Here is a 14,483-nt window from a genome sequence, read left to right as displayed (position 1 = left end):
AAAGAGATTTGGGGGTTGTAGTGGACAGCTTGATGAAAATGCAGACCTGGTTTGCAACAAGGATGAAAAAGGCCATCTGCATGCTGGGAATTATTGGGAATGGAAGTGAAAATAAAACCATCAATCTTGTAATGCCCCCATATAGGTCTATGAAGAGGACTCATTTGGAATACTGTGTGCAATTCTGGTCACTGCATCTCATAAAAGATACTGCAGAACAGGACAAAGTTCAGCTGAGGGCAAGCAAGAAGATGAAGGGGATGGAGCAACTTTTCCTAGACGGACTCTGCAGTTTCCTAGATGGACTTTATTCTAAAGATTTAGTCTATTTATTTATTTATTTAGTCACAAGAACATAAGAAGAGCCCTGCTGGATCAGACCAATATAGTCCATCATCCTGTCTCACACAGCAGCCAACCAGTTCCTCTGAAGGGCTAATAACAGGGCGCCGAGGCTGAGGCCTTCCCCTGATGGTGCCTCCTGGCTCTGGGATTCAGCAGATTAGTGCCTCTGAATGTGGAGGTTCCCCACAGTCACCATGGCTAGTAGCCATTGATAGACATCCTCCATAAATCTGTCTAATCTCCTTTTAAAGCTGTTTATTCCTGTGGCCGTCACTACATCCTACGGCAGCAAATTCCGCATTTTAACCACTCGCTCTGTAAAGTAGTATTTCCTTTCGTCTGCCCTGAACCTACTGCCCATTCGCTTCAATGGATGCCCTTGAGAGGGAGAAGAAATTCTTTTTGCCAGCCCTCTCCACTCCATGCATAATTTTATAAACCTCTGTCATGTCACCCCTTAGTCGTCCCCTCATAGGGAAGGTGCTCCAGCCTTGGTTGCCCTCCTCTGTACGTTTTACAGCTCTGCAATGTCCTTCTGGAGTCTCAGGAAGTTCAGACTCAATTTATTACCCACACCCTCTGTTATGTCCGCTGACCGCCACCAGGGGCCAGCGAATACCCCAGAGCTTGACTCTGCAAGAGCAATGGGGACTAGGCTCCTAGTTTCTCCACTGAGGAACCAATGGGACCATGGCGGGAGATTCAAACCCACCAACGGGACCTAGGGGGGCGTCCCCAAGTGTGTATATAGTTGGCCAGCCGGCCGTTAAGTCTTTGTCTTGTTGTTGTGTCCAGTAAACCATGCTGATCACTACATCGGTCTCAGTGGTTTCTACATGCGTTTAACCCACATCACCCTCTCCTCAACAGAATGAAGGTGACTGAGGGGAGACAGACAGAGGTTTATAAAATTATGCATGGGCTGGAGAAAGTGGATGGAAAGACCTGTTTCTCCCTCTCCCACGATACTAGAACCGGGGAACACAATGAAGCTGATGCCATGGGCAATAAATTCAGGAGGGGCCAGGGGTCATTTCGTAGAAAAAGAGCTAGGGGAACTCATTAGCATAACTCATTAGCATATGCCACACCCCCTGACATCACCGGAAGTGTGTCATAAGGCCACACCTCCTGACATCACCGGAAATGTGTCATAAGGCCACACACCCCGCCCCCAACGGTCCCGGCCGCCGGTGCCGGCCTTGCAGCTCCACTGCCGGCGGTGGACCTGCAAGGCCGGCGGGAGTGCAAGGAAGCCCCGCGAAGGCCCTCCCTGGCCCCAGGCAGGCAGGGGTGGGGAGAGGCAGGGAGGAAGCAACTTACCCTCCCTCTTCTCCTGCCTCCTCCTGGCTGAATGAGGGCCGGAAGCGGGGCGGCCGGAAGCAGGGGGCGGGGCTTCGTCATGTGCCCCGCCCCCCGGTACCTCACCCGGGGGAACTGCGTTCCCCCGCGATCCCCCCCGAAATGACCTCTGGGAGGGGCGAAAGGAAGTCCTTCCCCACTCAACACCTGATTATATTGTAGAATTCACTGGCAGTGGATATAATGATGACCGCTAGTGCAGAGGGCGTTAAAAGTGATTTATGGAGGCTAGGTCCATCAGTGGGGCTACCGGTCATGTTAACTAAAGGAAATTTCCACACCGAATCTCTTAATACAGTGCCAAGAGGCAACATCAGGGAAAGGCCTTGGCCTCTATGCTCTGTTGTTGGACCTCTACAGTAACTGGGTGGCCACTGAGTGAAACAGGATGCCAGACTAGATAGACCACTGAACTCATCCAGCTGGGCACATCTTATGTTTTTAGGAAGGGGTCCTGTAGCTTTCTGCACGTGAAACAGGTGCTCAACCGGGAAAGAAAAACCAGGGCTATTTTGGGGCAGGAACGCACAGGAACAGAGTTCCGGCTGGCTCCTGAGTTGGCCACGCCCAGCAGTAACTCATTAGCATAACCGGCCACGCCCAACAGCAGAAACTCATTCGGATTGGCTACAGTAGTCGTGTGTGGCCTAACATGCAAAGGAGTCCCTGCTACAAAAAAAGGGCCATGGGTTTGGACAACAAACAAGGTAAACAGAATAAGAAGCAAAAAGTGGGTGTGGCTGGATGACCACACTTCTGGCAACACGGGGCTGCGGCCTAATATGCTAATGAGGTGTGCTGTCAGGGTGTGGCCTAATATGCTAATGAGTTTTGGCTGTTGGGTGTGGCCTATTATGCTAATGAGTTCCTGCTGGGCTTTTTCTACCAAAAAAGCCCTGAGAAAGACAGACGTTTATTTTCTTTCTGAACTCATACAGAGACCATATCACTGTAATAGGCTTGCAGCCCAAGCGTCTCGTTTACCCCACCGCAATGCTCGGGCCTTGCCCGTATGAGGAGAATCCATTCATTCTCACCCCGAACTCACCAAGGGAACTAACTCTCCCTTCTCCATGATGGCGGATAGCTTCTTCCCCCTCTCTGAGCCAGAGCCGACCTCTGCCCTCAAGAGGTCTCCAGTGGACAGGTGGGTGTAGCCATACTTCTGCACGATCCTCTCACATTGGGTCCCCTTTCCCGAGCCAGGCCCCCCTGCAATGAAAATGAGGAATTTGACATAGAGCTAGCAAAGATGATGCTTGAGGGGGAAACACGGCTATTCTATCTAGGGCACTGATGTTTGGTGTTTGGTGTAGTGGTTAAGTGTGCGGACTCTAATCTGGGAGAACCGGGTTCGATTCCCCACTCCTCCACTTGCACCTGCTGATGTGACCTTGGGTCAGTCACAAGCTCTGGCACAGCTGTCCTTGGAAAAGAGCAGTTTGTGTCAGAGTTCTCTCAGCCCCACCCACCTCACAGGGTGTCTGTTGTGGGGAGGGGAAGGGAAAGGAGTTTGTAAGCCGCTCTGAGACTCCAAGTGAAGGGCGGGGTATAGATCCAATCTCTTCTCTCCTTCTTCTTCTTCTTCCAGTGTAACCTGTCTAGGCCTCTCCTATTCAACTTACTCACTCACAGCTTCCAGTGGGTAGCTGTGTTGGTTTGAAGCAGCAGAACAAAGTTTGAGTCCAGTGATATCTCTAAGACCAACAAAGTTTTATTCTAGGTATAAGCAGGCTAATGTCATACCGTTCTCCCATCTGTTTGCAAACTCTTTTATTATGCTATATACCAGGGGTACTTTCGTAGAAAAAGTGGTGGAGGAGCTCATTAGCATAACTCATTAGCATAACTTATTTGCATATGCCACACCCCCTGGCATCACCGGAAGTGTGTCAGAAGGCAACACCCACCACTCAGGCTCCACTGGACTGTTTTGGATTGCTAGCTTTTTTGGGGGGGGGGGACACACAGATCTGCCCTCACAGAGGAGGGAGAGCTTGTACCTGAATAAAACTTGGTCTTAAAGGTGCCACTGGACTGTTTTGGATTGCTAGCTATGGGGGGGGACACACAGATCTGCCTTCACAGAGGAGGGAGAGCTTGTACCTGGGGGGGTGGCGGCTCTGCAACTTACCTGGCTGCTTCTTGCTCCTCGTAGCCCAACTGAGGGCTGCTGGGAGCAGGGGGTGGGGCTTGTTGCATGTGCCCGCCCCCTGGGCTCCTTACTGCCAGAGCTTCGCCCCTGTGCGCTCCCGTAGGAAATGACTCCTGCTATATACTAATATGCTGGTATTCATAGGTTTTACCAATTGCCTTAATCCTATCTTAGCTATATTTATTGCCCACTTACTTACGCATCTTGACTCTAATTAACCCTTCCTGGCAACACCCTACATGTAATGGCTGGTGACTTCTGTTTCAATGTATCTGAAGAAGTGCGCATGCACACAAAAGCTTATACCCTGTAATAAAACTTTGTTGGTCTTAAAGGTGCCACTGGACTCAAACTTTGTTTCCCTTACAGCTGTTACTCTGCCTTTCTCCAAGAAGACTCAAGGCAGATCACAAAGATATTTAAATCCAGTAGAAGATAAAACTAAAATATTTCAAAATTAAATATTTTAAAATTAATGATACATTTTAAAAAATTAAAACAGCAAGCCATTTAACTCAAAAGCCCCTCCTAAGAGGGCAGACCCTGATACAGATAGCCCAAATTAGCTTGATCTCATAACATCTTGGAAGGTAAGGAAGGTTGGCCCTGGTCAATATTTGGATGGGAGACCTCCAAGGGAAACCAGGGTCGTGATGCGGAGGCAAGCGATGGCAAACCACCTCTGAATGTCTCTTGCCTTGGAAACCCTCCAGGGTCTCCATAAGTCAGCTGTGACTTGACAGCAAAAAAATAAATAAAGAGAGGGCAGAACTGATAGAAGAGGAGGAGGAGGAGGAGGAGGAGGAGGAGACGATTGGATTTATTTCCCACCCTTCACTACCCGAAGGAGTCTCAGAGCGGCTTACAAACTCCTTTCCCTTCCCCTCCCCACAACAGACACCCTGTGAGGTAGGTGAGGCTGAGAGAGCTCTGACAGAAACTGCTCTTTTTCAAGAACAGCTATGCCAGAACTATGGCTTGCCCAAGGTCATCCAGCAGGTGCAAGAGGAGGAGTGGGGAATCAAATCCGGTTCTCCCAGATTACACTCCGCGCACTTAACCACTACACCAAACTGGCTTGGGGGAAGCATGGTTTTCAACTTCTCATTTTCATTTTTCTTTCTCTCTTGTAATACTCGAACTCAACAGTCACCCATATAAATGGATCGGTAACAAACTCAGGACAAACCAAAGGCGACGCTTTTTGCAAAGCTGGCTTACGGAAGACGCTGTCACAAGAGACCACATTGAGCAGTGGCTTAGATGGCTTTTAAAAAGAAGCTAGGACAATTTCGTGAAGGTCATTGCTTATCAATGCTTATCATGCTACATGAGAGAAAGGGAACCTCCATGTTCAAAGGCAGAATACCTTTGAATACCAGCAGTTGGGGGCAGTGTTCCCTCTAAGCTGAGTTAGTGTGAGCCAGCTCACAGATTTTTAGCCTCCAGCTCACAGATTTTTGTCTTCGCTCAGGAAGGATGGCCCCAGAGCAAACTGATTTTATGCTGCAGCCAGATCACCTGCTCACGGTTTTAATGCCAGGAGCTCACAAAGTAGAATTTTTGCTCACAAGACTCCGCAGCTTAGAGGGAACATTGGTTGGGGGACCAACATCAGGGGAAGGCCTGGCATGAGAGATTCCTGGCTGGCTACGACTGGAAACAGAAGGATGCTGGGCTAGGTGGCTCCTCGGTCTGATCTAGGGTTGCCAACTCCAACCTGGGAAATGGTTGGAGATTTGGGGGAAGAATCTGGGGAGGGCTTTGGGGAGAGGAGGGATTTCTGTGGGATACAATGCCACAGAGTCCACCCTCCGAAGCAGCCATTTTCTCCAAGGCAACTGATCTCTGGAGTATGGAGATCAGTTGTAATTTTGAGAGCTCCCCAGGCCCTTCTTAGCGGTTGTAGAAACTCGAGCTGCAGTGTTAGAAGAGTCAATCAACAAATATATACGCTGCAAAAACCTTTTTTTGGTAAGTTAAAGTGTTCTATATGTTCCATCTTATAAAGTGCATTGTGTATTATTCATAATATTCTAAAACAGTTAATAATTATTAATCATAGAATGCTTGGGAGATAGGATAAGTTAAAAAATAATCACTATAGTGAAATAATAGTTACCTAGTGAATTACAAAAAGAAAATGGTTGTTGTAAAAATTAATAAAGAGATGGGCAGGAGGTCGAAGCACTGTGGGAAGCCATATATTAGGGAGGGGGAAAGGGAGGTGGGTAGGGTATGAAAGGGACAAATGTAAAAAATTTAATGTTGATTATGAATGTTTATATCCTAAATAAAAAAAAAATTGACAAAAAAATAATAAATATATTCATTACATGCAATATCAACAATAATAATCAGTTTGTACAATCTAATAGCTACCAGTCAATTTACATCCTTTTTACACAATCAACCCCAACGGGAGTTTCTAGAATTGTACCCCTGCTTCTCCTTGCTTGAAAGTCTTCTAAAGGGGGAAGTTTCCTTTTGTGGTTACATTGAAGTTTAAATTGATGTTCGTTGCTGGTCCTACAAAAGGCCCATTAAGCAGCTGACATTCATGGACGTCTTTCTCAAGGCTGACAGGAGCGCTCCGTCTATGAATGTCAGCTGCTTAATGGACCAGCAACAAACATCAATTATGAACAGAAACTCCCGTTTGGGGTTGATTGTGCAAAAAGGATGTAAATTGACTGGGTTTTGCAGTGTATATATTTGTTGATTGACCCTTCTTAGAGGTTGGCAGCACTTGTCCGATCCAGCAGGACTCACGTTCTATCCACGATCCATTCTCATCCCCATTAGACTCTTTTTTGGGGCCCCCCGAAATAGAGTATTTTTCTTCAAAAAGTCATCCAAAGTGTTATAAAAGTACTCTTGTGCAAGCAAACAAGGCCCCCCCCGAAATAGAGTATTTTTCTTCAAAAAGTCATCCAAAGTGTTATAAAAGTACTCTTTGTGCAAGCAAACAAGGGAGTCTGCGGCCGAAAACCAAACTTCTGCTTACCTACGACAAAGATGATTTTGTGGTTCTTCAGTTTTTCTGCAAGAGAAGGGGGAAAAAAAGAAAAACAGGTTAGGTGTGGGGGAGGAAAGGAAGCCTGTGGATGTTTACTGGACCTCTCTTAGGGACGTCAGCAGGAAGGAAAGCATTAAGCGGCCTTCCTAATTCTTGAAGAAGGACACTGCCCCGAAGAAGCCTCGGCTACTCTGAAGCACCGTTAACTGAAGCATAAACCAGACTGGGAGGTCCCGAACAGACAAGGCCCGAGGCAAACCTTTGCCGGCTTTCATGGTGGAGTCATCCATGCAGGAGCACTGCGCGCCCATCTTTCCGACGTCTCCAGCTCCTTCGCTCTTCTCTGCTCCCTGGTTATTGGCTCAGAACATTTTCGCTTTTCAAGCCTCTGCCCTCCCGCCCTCCACAGCTGCCACTCAGCTAGGCCGGGCCTTGTGGTCGGGGCTCAACATAGGTTGCCATGGATACGGTCACTAAGCGGCAGCAGAGGCCAGACCTCAACTGTTTCACGGAACATCTGGCAGGCCAAGGTTCCATCCTCAGTCGGGGCCCGGAGGGATTTCAGAGCGGCCTCCTTCAGAAAACGGCGCTTGGATCTGCTCGAAGAGGGCCTCTTGCCTTGCAACCTCCTTATTTGGCCTTAATCTTTCTGCAAAAGGTCAAGGTCAAGGTTCCCTTGCTCGAAAGCCAGTCGGATCCGACTCTAGGGTTGCGGTGCTCATCTCCGTGTCAAAGCCGAAGAGCCAGCGCTGTCCCGAAGACGTTTCCGTGGTCATGTGGCCGGCATGACTAAACACCAAGGCGCACGAACCTTTCTGTACCTTCCGCTAAAATTATTTTATTTACTTCATTTGTATCCCACCTTTATTCCCCCAAAGCAGTTTACACAACGTTTACACAGAGCAGCCAGCTTGCTTTGTAAATGAAAAATTTTTTTTTGCAGTAACCGGAGACATTCTGCAAGAGGCACCAGAATTTTCAAAAAGAGCACTTGGACTACTGTGGCATGGTGGGGAGGAGCAGAATTGGTCACAAACTATGCTCGGCGCTTTGGCTATCCCCCCCCCCAAAAAAAGAGAAATGAACTAGGGCTTCAGACTTCGTGGGACCTAGTAAAGTAAAGGTAAAGGTTCCCTTGCTCGAAAGCCAGTCGAATCCGACTCTAGAGTTGCGGTGTTCATCTCTGTTTCAAAGCCGAAGAGCCAGCGCTGTCCGAAGACATTTCCGTGGTCATGTGGCCGGCATGACTAAACACCAAGACGCACAGAACGCTGTTCCCTTCCCACCGAAGTGGTACCTATTTATCTACTTGCAATTTCTTGCTTTCGAACTGCTAGGTTGGCAGGAGCTGGAACTAGAGACGGGAGCTCACTCCGTCATGCGGCACACTCGGGTCTTGAACTGCTGAACAACTGACCTTCCACAGCCTGCAGTTCAGCGTCTTAACCACTTGAGCACCTACCACCCAATTCCAAATGTGTAAGCAAGGCATGGTTATTCGGCACCCGGCCCGTAGCTACAGTGGGGGCATCTTGGGGCTAGGCCCCCCTGACTTACTGGCAAGGCCCCCTGACTTCCCATTCAGCCCAGGGCCCCTGAGTGCTGCCAGGTGGGGGGAAGGAGCCGGGCATTCCTTTAATTCGATTAGCCAGTACCCCCTAAGAAATTTAAATGCCCCCCCCCACTTAAAAAATCCTGCCTACAGGCCTGCTCGGCACCCTTTCATGTCATCACCCCAAGCCCTTTCACTGAAATCCAGGTCTTCATTTTGAAGCCTCAACCCAGGGGTCGTTTTGTACAAAAAGAGCTAGGGAAACTCATTAGCATAACTCATTAGCATATGCCACACCCCCTGACATCACCGGAAGTGTGTCATAAGGCCACACACCCCGCCTCCAACGGTACCGGCCGCCGCCGCCGGCCTTGCAGCTCCACTGCCGAGCCCCATGAGGGTTAGGGTTAGGGTTAGGGAGTGCAAGGAAGCCCCGCAAAGGCCCTCCCTGGCCCCAGGCAGGCAGGGGTGGGGAGAGGCAGGGAGGAAGCAACTTACCCTCCCTCTTCTCCTGCCTCCTCCTGGCTGAATGAGGGCCGGAAGCGGGGCGGCCGGAAGCAGGGGGCGGGGCTTCGTCATGTGCCCCGTCCCCGTACCTCACCCGGGGGAACTGCGATCCCCCGCGATCCCCCCCCGAAATGACCTCTGCCTCAACCTAGGAACTTCTCTTGCATCCCAGAGCTCAACCATAGCCTGTGTGAAGTGGCAACAGACGTGTCTCTGACCATACACGGAACTGCATTTGCATTCACCACCCCATTATCAGAACCACTGTGATTCAGCAGTGCTACAAGGAAAAGAGCATGGTTGGGGCTGACATCCAACCATATCAGCCTGGGCGGGGCCGACTGTGTGACTCCCCCACTGTCTCGGTCAGCTTCGGCACAGACTGGCTTACAATGAAGCTGAATCAAAGCAAAGCTTGTATAACTGTTTTAGATCTACCTATAGCAAAAGGCATGCCGTGTTCTAGTGGGCCTTGCATGAAGATCCATGGGAACTTTTGCAAACCTGGACAGATGGAAACCTAATGACAGTGAAGCACAGGAGCTAAAAATAAAGTTGGGCGTCTGCAGCCTAGAGGTTCAGCACTGAAATATCTCCTGATTACAGCTTTCTGGAGTTACACCACTGAGCCAGACGCTGGCTACTTGGGGAAACGGTGTGCCCTGGGAAACTGTCAGTGTGTCTGCACGAGAGCTCTGCGTGTTCCTGTTTCAATGCCGTGGTATGCAAATGAAATACAGAAAGGTGTCCCAAGGACTTGGCTGTAAGAAATGGTGTCTGGAGCTCAGCGGTAAAGCATGCAGAAGATGCCAGATCAAAAGATCTCAGACAGCGGAGGTGGAAAGACCCAAGACCTTCGAGAGCTCCTGTCAACCAGAGTTGTATGATGCCTGGGGTTGCCAGCCAGCGACTGGCACCCAGCAGAAGACTAGGGTAGTTGGGGAAGCAGGAGGCAAACGTCACAACATTGCTGCAGCGTCACTTCTGGGGTGAAGCCAGAAGTGACGTCATCATGCCAACGCGATGCTCTAAGATTCACCCCAAACTCTAGTTTCACCATAGAGTTTTGGGTGAATCCTAGAGTGCTGCACTGACACAGTAAGATCACTTCTGGATAGGCCCCAGAAGTGATGCCACAGCATCTGCACCAACACGGGGGAGCTGCCAACAGGAGCCCTAATGATGCCGGGGGTTCCATAGCTAGAAATACTGGCATGCCCTTCGGCCTCAAAAGGTTGCTAGTGAGGCACCCTGATATCAACTTGGACGCAGTGCTGAGGAAACAAAGGCTGACCATTTCCCTGATCAGCAATGGCCTGTCTTGGTTGCCGTTAGCTCTAGTAAGGAAAAAATACTGTACCTGTCTTTCCCCCCCCTACTGGAACTAACAGCAGCCCATAGCTGGACCATTTGGTTTTGGTTTCAATGTTCATTAGGCTTTTGAGCTATTCCTCATTCAGTATTGACAGGAATACGCATGGAAAAGAAGTGTACCATTACTGCAAATATTACTAGGAATACTAATAGGAAAGAAACGTACCATAACTGCATATTCATTCATTTAGTTGAATAAATTACACAGACGGTATACTCAATTAAAACCACGTTATATAATCACTCACTGTACTTCTTACATTTCATGGACTGCGATAATTGTCGCACACCTCCTACCTAAATGACAGTAGAGCGACTTGTTACATCTGAAGAAGTGGGTGCTAGTCCACAAAAGCATCTGCTGGAATAAAATGCTAGTCTTTAAGGTGTCACAAGACTCTTGTTTATTTTTGTGACAGCAGACTAACACTGCAGTCCTCTGGATTTGTTTGTGTGTTCTGTTTTTTGAAAGATGGAAGGAGTTTGCCGGTTAACGTTTTTGCCCATAAGTGAAGTGAGGCACAAACAGTACCGTTTGGGCTCTTCTCAGTTGGCAGAAAAGTCCAGCAAACGTTAATCGTTGTCGTCAGCACTGAAGGATGAAACACTGGTGGAATAGGATCTGTGGCCTTATGCGCGCAAAATATGTGCTCTGCCACTGAGCTCACGTGGTAAACCGTTCAGAAGATAATATAATTCCACTCGGGTGACTTTTCTGACCAAATCAATTTGTGATGACTCAACAGTCAGCAGTTACAGAGGGGAGGTTTAATTAAAAAAAAAAAAAAACCTTGCTGATCGTATATGTCCCTGTTGCAGTGACGGAATTGAAACTTTAATGCATGTTATATATGACTGCAGGGCATATAGCCACTTTCGTGATATTCTCCCACTCTCTACAACTACTCTATCCTCAACTAGTCAAAAGATGCAATTACTGAAGAACCTCCTAGAAACTAGGCGCCCTGAGGTTACAGCTAAACTTGCCAGATTTGGTTGGTTAGCTGTAAGGACTAGAAAGCTGCTAGTGAAAAGTGAATAGATGTAATCTGTTATAGGACTTAACATGTTTTACTTGCACGCACTGTTTGATATTTCATTTTATTTATGTTTGCGTGTGATGACTCAACCATGTGAAAAACCCCTAGCTGTAGCTTAATAAATTACATATTCTCTGGGCAATCTGTGATTAGATTCCCCTAATGTTTTTTAACACTCCACAGCAGCTGTACAAAGGAGGCATTATAGTTTGGAACCACAGTGCTGGGGAAGGATTTAATCTCCCCCCCCCCCGCCCCTCAGTGCACTGTTTCCCATTAGAAAACATACAAATACAACCTGCAATCAGTCACAATCAGGGCATAAACAGCGTAAAGGGGGAAGAGTTCTTGTGGCTGTTTTCGTAGGCCAAATTATGGTTCTCCCACATAATGCGCGGAGACGGGTAAGGCGATGTCACTTACCTGCTGACATCTTGAGGAGATCTGAGCTGAGGAACTCTTCAGCCTGGAAACAAAACACAAGGCTTAGTTAGACTGAAGCCTCCAGGGGTCTGGTAAGGCCACTAAAATGGAGATTTTGTAAGAGTGCAAATTTAGATTCCTAAATTGCTCCAATGTCTTCTTTCAGGGCTGGGGGGGGGGGATATCTCAAATCGTTGGGCTCTTGTAATTTCCAGTTCCGGTCTCTTTCCGAACCTTGTGCACCGTCTCCTCCTCCTTAAAAATATTCCCGTGAGGTTATTTCTATTTTTTCCCCTTCTAAATAAGTGGAGGGGGGGGAAAATACACACTGCCTCACTAGGAACATGGATGACCCATAAGCATGGCCACTCATGGTGTAGCTGTAAAAATTGGGATGCAGTTTTTGCTTTAGATGAAGGGATGATTGAAATCTCACTGTTTTCTCCTCTGATGGGTGCTGACTTCCTCAAAGCTGTGGCAGTTCAAGTGCTATGGAGAGAACAGCAGCGATTCCCCCCCCCCAATCTCCCATGCACACACCTTAGCACACCACACCGAAATTACATGCCTCTAAATACATACACTTATCTTTGCAAAGCAAACAAACACACCCCGCTGGTCCAGCTACAGCGTCCAAGTCAAAACACAGAGCTGTGCAAACAGGTCTTGAAACCGGCAATCTACCGGGGAAATTGCCAATGCCTCGGGGAAGCGGTTCCTGTGGCAACTATTGCCGGCTGTCGCTTTCGTCTAGGGAAGTCCGGCCAAGTGCTGGGAGAGGGAGAGAAGCATAAACCGAACCAGAGAGACTGCACAGCTGTGAGAAATTCCCCATGGGCGCAAATCACAGAGAGAAGAAGAAGAAGAGAAGAGACTGGATTTATTCCCTGCCCTTCACTACCCAAGGGAGTCTCAGAGCGGCTTACAAACTCCTTTCCCTCCTCCTCCCCACAACAGACACCCTGTGAGGTAGGTGGGGGCTGAGAGAGTTCCAACAGAAACTGCTCTTTTTCAAGAACAGCTGTGCCAGAACTATGGCGTGCCCAAGGTCATCCAGCAGCTGCAAGTGGAGGAGTGGGGCATCAAACCCGGTTCTCCCAGATTAGAGTCCACGCACTTAACCACTACACCAAACACCCTGCCAGATAGCCCTCTTTGCTTTTGCCACCCCAAAGCTGCACTGCTGAGCCTCTTTTCCTCATGCCAATCTGCAGGCAATCGGCTCCAAAACCTTGTGTTGCTGTTGCCTTGGTGAAAGGCTGCTGACAAACACTGCCTGTGGAGTCATGACTACACTGCAGGTTCAGATCCTCCGAATGACTTCTTGGGGATAATGACTACTAAAACTGGAACCTCATAGACCCTGCGTAGATCTTGCAATGCTTTTCTTCAGAGCAACACATCTTGACTCCTTTGATACACCGGGAAGCCCTGGCTGCCTCCACACAGCTGGTTTTCTCACCCGTGACTCATGTTTGGAGTGGTCTTTTTCCAGGCATCCACATGACATCATCATGCATTCATGCAGTTTGGTGTAGTTGTCAGGAGCGCAGACTGTAATTTGGGAGAACCGGGTCTGATTCCCCATTCCTCCACATGCAGCTGCTGGTGTGACCTTGGGTCAGTCACAAGTCCTTCCAGAGCTGTTCTCTCAGGAGCCGTCCTCGAGAGAGCTCTCTCAGCCCCACCCACCTCACAGGGTGTCTGTTGTGGGGAGGGGAAGGGAAAGGAGATTGTGAGCCGCTCTGAGACTCCTTCGGGTAGTGAATGACAGGATAAAAATCCAATCTCCTCCTCCTCCACCTCTTCTTCCAGCTTCCCCCCACTTGCCTCGCTGCAATCTTTCCTAAACCTCTTTGGGGAGTACCTTTCAGTGCTGCCAAAGCGTGTTTGCACCGATGTGGGAATTTTTTCAGGGCCTGCTCACATCAGTGCCACTAGTGCCCTGTGGCTGCTGTCCCCTCCTGGCATCACCAGAGGGCGTTGACAGGGTAAAAAAATGGTAATTGACACATCACTATAGTGTTAAAATACACTTCTTAAGCAGGGGTCATTTCCTGCAGGAGCGCAGCTCTGGCAGTAAAGAGCCCAGGGGGCGGGCACATGCAACAAGCCCCACCCCCTGCTCCCAGCAGCCCTCAGTCAGAGCAAGAAGCAGCCAGGTAAGTTGCAGAGCCCCCCACCCCGGCTCCCTTGTCCAAAACAGTCCAGTGGCACCTTTAAGACCAAGTTTTATTCAGGTACGAGCTCTCCCTCCTCTGCGAGGACAGATCTGCACGTCTCCCCACCCCCAATAGCTAGCAATCCAAAACAGTCCAGTGGAGCCTGAGCGGTGGGTGTTGCCTTCTGACACACTTCCGGTGATGTCAGGGGGTGTGGCATATGCAAATAAGTTATGCTAATGAGTTATGCTAATGAGCTCCTGCACTTCTTTTTCTGCGAAACGACCCCTGCTATCAAGGTATGTCAATTACTGCTTTTTAAAACACAAAGCCCTCTGGTGGCCTGGGAGTTCAGGCAAGGGAATTGTGGAGACAACCGCCATGCTGACATTCTGTCGCAAATGTCTCTGTGTCCACAGCAGCAGAGGACAGGGAACCTTCACACATGGAAGCCTCCTCAAATTAAAAAGCTTATATATATAGGGCAATCCTAGGACCAAAGTGCATTTTGGGTTGGGGGATCTTTGATCGCTCTCCTCATTAT

At 48.8% G+C, this 14,483-nt stretch overlaps 1 protein-coding gene across 1 annotated transcript in view; it reads right to left on the bottom strand.

Moving 5' to 3' along the window:
- Positions 1–14,483, bottom strand: part of LOC107105736 (adenylate kinase isoenzyme 5-like) — a 76,073-nt gene that overhangs the window by 3,347 nt on the left and 58,243 nt on the right. The window contains exons 8-10 of the mRNA XM_015405742.1: positions 11,778–11,820; positions 6,870–6,905; positions 2,756–2,919 (exon numbers count right to left, since the gene is read on the bottom strand). Coding sequence (XP_015261228.1) covers positions 2,756–2,919; positions 6,870–6,905; positions 11,778–11,820 — 243 coding nt within the window. The remainder of the gene's footprint in view (positions 1–2,755; positions 2,920–6,869; positions 6,906–11,777; positions 11,821–14,483) is intronic.

Source organism: Gekko japonicus, unplaced genomic scaffold, assembly GCF_001447785.1.
Source record: "Gekko japonicus isolate JY-2015 unplaced genomic scaffold, Gekko_japonicus_V1.1 scaffold1491, whole genome shotgun sequence".
NCBI classification, from domain to species: domain Eukaryota; kingdom Metazoa; phylum Chordata; class Lepidosauria; order Squamata; family Gekkonidae; genus Gekko; species Gekko japonicus.
The sequence above is the reverse complement of the archived record's forward strand: the minus strand, read 5'-3'. Positions and strand labels throughout refer to the sequence as shown.